This window comes from Haemaphysalis longicornis, unplaced genomic scaffold (genome assembly GCF_048455015.1).
Source record: "Haemaphysalis longicornis isolate Haplotype H1 unplaced genomic scaffold, Haemaphysalis longicornis Haplotype H1 scaffold_1, whole genome shotgun sequence".
NCBI lineage: Eukaryota > Metazoa > Arthropoda > Arachnida > Ixodida > Ixodidae > Haemaphysalis > Haemaphysalis longicornis.
Window position 1 is genome coordinate 285,523,071 of NW_027526203.1, and position 7,268 is coordinate 285,530,338.

General features: G+C 45.5%; 1 protein-coding gene across 1 annotated transcript in view; it reads left to right on the forward strand.

Annotated features, from left to right (window-relative positions):
* Positions 1–4,413, forward strand: part of Leurs-m (Leucyl-tRNA synthetase, mitochondrial) — a 43,288-nt gene extending 38,875 nt beyond the window's left edge. Inside the window, exons 18-20 of the mRNA XM_077679210.1 lie at positions 2,668–2,823; positions 3,371–3,439; positions 3,602–4,413. Of these exons, the coding sequence (XP_077535336.1) occupies positions 2,668–2,823; positions 3,371–3,439; positions 3,602–3,841 (465 nt within the window). The 3' untranslated portion in view covers positions 3,842–4,413. The remainder of the gene's footprint in view (positions 1–2,667; positions 2,824–3,370; positions 3,440–3,601) is intronic.
* The last annotated feature ends 2,855 nt before the right edge of the window (positions 4,414–7,268 follow it).

A 7,268-nucleotide genomic window follows, 5' to 3' on the forward strand; every position in this document is an offset into this window, starting at 1 on the left:
AGGATGTTTATTTTTTCTCTTGCATTCTGCTTGCAACTCCTTTACCGATTTTTCAGCAGTGCGTGAAACCGCTCAAACCATTCTCCTGGGTACAGGTCTGGGTTGTCATTGCAGGTTTTGCTGACAATTAATTTCCCTCCTGCCTCCTTTTGTTTTTCTACCGCTACAAACAGCACAGTCCTTACTGCGTCGGCCTGGGAGCTTGTAGATAAGATGGCTCGTCCCATCTAGCCTTTCCTTGCACTCCGTACGTGCAGGCGGGCCCCGCTTTTTGGCTCGAGGCCTTAGATCACCCACCGGCTGTTGAATGAGGTTGTGGCGGTACTGCAGGTTTCGCTGCGCTTTCTCCGCATGATCTTGCTGCTGTGTGCACCTCCAAATAAAACTATTGACAATGGATACCTCTAGATCCCACGAAAAAATCTTTCGCCACATACTCATTGTCTTTCGACAAAATGCATAGCTCACAGAGTAATGATTCACCCGGTGCTGTCTCCACCGCCGTCATGGTCTTCGTCATTCACTTCTGTCAAATCACTGTCATCACTAACTGATGGAGGCACGCAATTCTCTTCCTCTCTGAAGTCATCGTCGCTTTCGCTAAGTGCACCACCGTAAAACGCACGCGATAAGAAAGCGGCCTTGCTTCTCGGCAAGCAGCGAGCACGTGAAAATGTTTTGGAATCGAGAAGGCTCGTGCTCAATATTGTGGTGCATTCTAGTGCAAAAAAAAAACTTCAACAAAGTTCACTTATCTCTCAAGAGATGGCGCATCATGTATACAAAGAATGCGGGGGCATCGCAGTGAGAAAGACAGAAAAATTTAACCTCGAACACCCGAGTCGGGCATGGCCTGACAGCGGACCGCTACGGCCGTATTGCATTATCGGGCAGGGCCCAACAACGGGCCACAAAGGGTTAACCTTTTGAGTAAGCTTTCGGAGGTTATCCAAGTTCTGGAAGAACCTTGCGGTGTTAAGTTGTTGTAGGGCCTCCTCGTTACAAATGGTTCTACTAGAACTACAGTCGAACAAGGATATATCGAACAAGGATACATCGAATTATTTATTGTCTATATCGAACAGTCTGAACATCCCCTTGAAAATCCATTGCAAATGTATAGAGCTGTTGTTCGCGTGAATCGAACTACCGATCATGGGCACATTCGATATACCGAACGATGCGCCACAAGTGCCCCTGCAAGTGCGCTTCTCCTGGCGGAGTAGATGCGATGATGATGACTTCTCATGGACGCTGCTGCACTCCGTGAGGAGGAGGTGGCGTCGCCTCGATTCAGTGGCCTTCAACACCTGCTGTTTGCACGCTAGCATGGGGGGCAGCTGCATGGCAACGAGAACGCGCGGAATGATTAGATGCGAAAGGCAATAAAGAAGGAAGGGAAACTGACCAGAAGTGCTTGGTTTCTGGCAATATTGCGTGCTTACCACTGGTGACTTGTGCAGGGGAACCAATGTGGCGTAGTGCGCTTTTGTTTTGCCCACGGCATGCGTCTCGGAGCCGTGGTCATGAAAAAAACGCAAAAATTTGGATTCAGCTACGGAAGCAGACATTATTTCACTGGTACCGGCTGGTGAAAAGATGTTGGCTGTAGAGGTACCTATTAAAAATTTCACGCAGCATTTTTGAGCGTGATACTGCACATCAAAGCTCACATTTGAGCATGTTGCGACTTTGTTGCTACATGCTCCAGACGAAAGGTGTTCAGATACCAAAGATGACGGCGCCGAGTGCCTCGAGAGGGAATTTAGAGAGCTGTCAGCATTCCTATACGCCATTCCGAATGACACGACGGCACACAAGTTCGTAAGTGCTGATGACGATGTACAGGCTGTAAGGGACATCACTGATGCCAAAGAAGCGGACGAAGATGCAAGCGAATCTCTCAAGCTTTTTTTATGTTAAATAAAGTGTGGTGGTTGTTGCGCTGTGGGTCGAATTTTTAGTGCTGTGAGGAACAAATCGGTAAGCTACCACTCGTCCCAATTTCAGAATGCTCTCAGTGATGTGCAGAGTTATCAGATAATTTTCAGACCGGCATATTTTATATTTCGAATTATTGATATATAGAACTATTTCACGATCCCTTTAGAGTTCTATATATCCGTGTTCGACTGTACACTGCCTGTTTGACAACCATGTGGGGAGACATGTCTCACCGAGAGTTCTCTGCACGAATTCTGGAAGAACTGCACAGCGCTGCTGTGTCTTTAAAACCTAGCAAAGTCACGATGACACTAAATTAATATATAAAGCTTTGATGATAGCACTATTTTCAGTTTTTACTTTTTGTATTCGTGGACCCATATTGTGTGCATACCGACTTTGTACTGCTGCTGCACCAGCGTCTGGGGATTGACCGTGTATATTCAGCCAATTAAATGCATCTTGACCTTTTTTGCATCAGTGTGAAGGTATTACCAGTACTTTCTGGCAGGGGAAGGTGAAATGTCATCTCTGGGCCGATTAACTTATTATGCCTGGAGCCCTGCAAACACTTTCCCTACACTGCTGCATTGGTTTTAAAGACCTATGGAGCATTCTAGAAGGGAATTTGTAGTGGTGCTTTGTTTTGTTGCACTGAGTCACATGACTGTCTTACAATCTGAGATCTCACCCTCCCTGTGCTGTGCTCTTCTTGTCATCCAGTACAAGAACCGTGGAGAAGTGGTGTTTGGTCGCGAGTTTGAACGTGCGCTAGCTGCGCTCCTGCTTATGCTGGCACCCCTGGCACCCCACTTTGCCTCGGAGCTGTGGGCAGGGTTCGCTGATGCTGCCCGCTTCAGAGATGTGGACTATCAGCTGGTGAGTGCCAGCAGTCATGTTGACGGAATTTTGCAGCGTCTGCCAACGGTGGAAATGGAGCACGGTCCACTGGGAGAGTTTGGCGATCTGCTGGGAGAGTTCGGCTATTTTTCAGTGCTGTGCAGGTGTAGTTGCTCGGTGGTGGTAGGGGGATTTCCCACGGCTGTAGTCTCGCAAGTTTCTCTTGGTGGCAGAAGGGAGATGAGTGGGAAGCCTTGACACGTGCTTCTGGAGGGCCAAACTCACCATTGGCGGCATCCAAGCCACTGTACGGACACAGGGTTCCGCACCACAACATTGGCCATCGAAAGAGGTAATGTGTGGCTGCGTTGAACCTATGCGGGGTGGCAAACCCAGGCAGGATGGCGAAGCTTGCTTTTTACACCTCGAAAGAGACTACAAAGGGGTTCCAAAGCTATTGCTGTATGCCTCCGGTGTGATTGTGGGAAGGCCCTTTTGAATTTTTATGTCCACCACTTGGTGTGACTCCGCTTCTCATTGCAGGCCTAATTTCTTCTTTGTCTTTTGCTTCAACTTTTTCCCCTAGGATCGTCCTCTCGTGGAGCAGTCGTGGCCACAAGTTGACCCTGACTTCAATCTAGACCTCCTCATCAAGGTATTTGGATGACAAAAGGGCTATATTAATACCCGTAATAGTTACGTCTATCTGGAAAACCACAGGTTCCTCTTTATGCAGAGTGTCCAGCGTACATGCACAAAGCTAAGAATTTCATGGATATGGGCTAACGAAATCGCCCTTTTTTTTTTACCCCTCCAGGAGGACAATGTGGACCTGATGCGGATACAGCTGCCACGTCAGGAGTTTGAGCAGCTGACAAAGGAGTCTGCGTACCAGATGGCTATTGAATCCGAAAGCCTGCGTCATCGCTTGCAGAAGGGGCCCAAGTTCCGTGTTGTGTTCGACCACTACCCGTCGTACCGAGCAGAACTGCACTTCATCTCTCACGGGAAGCAGGCCCAGGAACCCGAGAGAGTGCTTCAGAGACTTGTGGAGTGAGCCACCCCAATGTTGCGGAAAGCTGCGATTTCATCAAAATGATCACAGCCATCTAGTCGTACCTTGAGAACTGTAGGAGTTGACTGTGAACAGGGTGGATTGCTGGGCGTTCTCCCCCAAATTCTTTTCGAACCTAGCCTTAATTGGCAGACGTGTTGTGCAGGCATGTGCATACTTGTAAAGTGGGGCACTGTCACATAGAAAAAAAAGTTAGGTCACAGTGCAGTCATTACATGAAATTCCCTCCTTGGCAGCGCGGGCATTTTTATTCATGGTCACCTGCATAATGTGCTTTTTGTATGTGCCATGCATGGTGCATGCATTTCAATACATTGGCATCTCACCAGTGGTTGCTGAGGCCCTATCAGTTATATTCAGACTATAGTAACTAATGCAGCAGGCTTGTAATACATTTTTCTTGTTTTACACAGTACACAAACATGATGTACATACGCAAGGCTGGGAAAAGTTTGCATGCAGTTGTACATACTTGTGCTTGTGAAGCTGTTAGGTAAAAAAATTTAGTCGGAGAGTGTGCTTGGCTTTCGAATAAATGCATTTTTACTGCTTCACATTCTTCTGCTTGTACTGTTTGCATCATTAATGCACCACGCAAGAAGGACTTGCTTATGGACGTCACTCCTCCGGGCAAGTATAACTGGGCAGTGGCAGCGGAATGCAAAGAGGGGTGTTCTTAGCATTGGTTACACAGTGTGCAAATACAGCACATAAAGTAGTTAAACGTAATTTTTTCCATTATGAGCATTTTAATACATTACAGTTCAAGGTATAAAAACAGTGTGGCTACAAGAAATGTGCGATGATGACCACCTGAATTGGAGATGAACAGCTTTGGCTTGGGAGTGTACATGGCCCATGGGGTGTAGCTTTAGTGATAAATTACCTTGGATGCTCTGACCAAACGGAATGTTACACAAGGAGAGCAGAGCATCCAGAAACTATAGAAAAAAAAAGTGGGGCAATGTTAATAACAAGGAACTTTTTCAGTTTGTACAACTAAAGTATGTCATGCGAACTGTGCAATTGTTTTTTAAAAAGGCTAGCATCGGATGGCGTACAAAAAGGGTGAACAGCCGGAGTGGCTGAGTGGCGAAGCCATTGCGACCTACTAAGCATGAGGTCATAACTCCTGGCTGCCGTGGCCATTTTTCTAATGAAAGAGGGGAAAAAAAAATATGTTCGTACGGTTCGTACACAAGTTCAGCACGCTGAGTAGCACCAGATGGTCTAAGTAAAGCCCCTCCATACTGCTTTCACCCTGGTCACGATGAAGAGGCTTTAGGTCCAAGCACCGCAGCGCACCTTGTGGCCAAAGTGTAGTTTTGGTACATGAAATCCCAATTCGAACATAGATGGAAAGCACAAGGATCACAAAACAAGGCAAGTGATTTTTTAAGGTTTAATTCTAATTAGGCAGGAATTATGTGAGAAATCAAGTTCAGCTTTAAAGTATTCCTATTGTAAGTGTGTGATATGTAATTGCTGCGGTTACAGGTTAATGACTCTGAGACAACACTAAGAGAATCTCTTAGATCCACGAAGCTTGTGGTACTTCCCCAAATCTCGTGAAGCTCTAACCAAAACCCAGCTTCACTGACCCACAGTAAGTGCAAGTTGCAATGTACGCCACGCAATGCACCTCAGCCCCCTTTTCTGTTCTCGAGTGCTTTCGAGCCTGTGGTGCATGAATAAAGGGATGGGTGGAGGGGAGGGGGGGATAAATGCCATTATAGAAACTTGTGACAAGGACCTCAAACTAAAATGTTTTACTTCTAGGAGTTCGTTCTTCAGTCCTGGACAAGCCTACTTCCTTGGTTTGAGCAGCGTCAAGCAAAAGTCACAAAATTTTGACTTGCTGTGCGAACGAGCATGCGTCTTCTGTATGGCGTCCTCATCAGCAGTCACTGAGAGATAAACTAGAAAAAATTCAAAGGGTAGCAGTGCACTTCAGAAGAATCCGTCACAAATCTGTTAAAATCATGTACGCTAGAACCCCTGCAAGTGCGCCGCGAAAAGCAAAGGTTAAAACTCCTGTTTCAAATTATAAGAGGCGAAATGAAAATAAATAAAGACACATACATACAACCTGCACCCAAACGAGGAGCTCGGTTGAACCATAGTCGCCCATTAAGGCCTTTCTGGGCGCGTCTAGATGGCTTTAAGAATTCTTTTTTTCCTTATAGCATAGAAGTGTGGAATAGACTTCCAGAGTACGCTGTTACTAGTTCAAATGTCAAAGCGTTTGAGTGTTCGCTAGAATTGTACTACCGGCAGCACGAAACCTAATGTCTGTTTTGTCATTGTGTATTGTTTTTTTTTGTTTGTTCGTTTGTATTCCTCCCTGTAATGACCCTCAAGTGAGGGTTACAGTATCAATAAATAAATAAATAAATAAATTACCTACAAGTTTAATTGACTAGGGGATCAAGCTGGCCAGTTGAGGTACATTTTACACATTCTTTTCAGTGGGAGCGCTGCACAGACTGGCTTGGAGCTCACTCGGCACTCTTCTGGCTTGTGGAAAAAAGACGACGCACTTCGTGACATGTTCAATAGCACAAAGAAAAAATTATGGAGAAATGCGAGAGAAATGCAAGCTCCAATTGCTTATTTCTAAACAAATGCAGCACCGTTTCTACTCGAAGAAAAGTAGAAACGGCTACAAAAGGTGTGATCTTTGAGCTAAAACAAAACGATGTACCATAGCTTCCCTTAACCTTCTCAGCATCAGTAATGTACCAGTACGTTTTTTAATCTTTATCCAGCTGTGTGCCACTGAAATACATGTATGTTTCGCACAAAATGCTCGAACAAAGGGAAATATCGTACCATCCCTTCCTAAAGGAAGTTGAAAGAAGCGCGAAAGCTTCATCCAATCCAAGGAAAGTGCGTCCAATCAATCGCCGAACCTCCAAAGACCCAAATCGCAAACGAAGAACAAACCCACGCCACGATTTTTTGAGCAATAAGTAAACACATCTATGAACAATCTAATGTATACCGATATGTGGTTTCTAAGATAAAGGCTTACTATTGTACTCCTCCTTCATGATTGATGCGTGTATTGTCTTATCTAGAACCGTTCCTTTGTCACGATATTAAAGTAACCGTTTTGACGCAATGGAATCCTGGTTTCACGCACATGCCGTGTGTCCAGAGATCTTATCCCAGCCTTTCAGCCGACCAACCGGTCCGTGGGGAAATTCCCTAGTTTTCTGACAGGACGCCATCAGTCCCACTAAAAAAGCTTTCGCTTTAAAAAAACAAAAACTGGGAATGTGTCACCGCACAAAAAAAAACTGACACTGAAAGGATTAAGAGTGTTTTACACTGAACGGGAAACAGCCTTCAATAATTGGGTCAATGCACATAACAAGCGTCGTTTTTTTCCCCCATTTGCTACAAG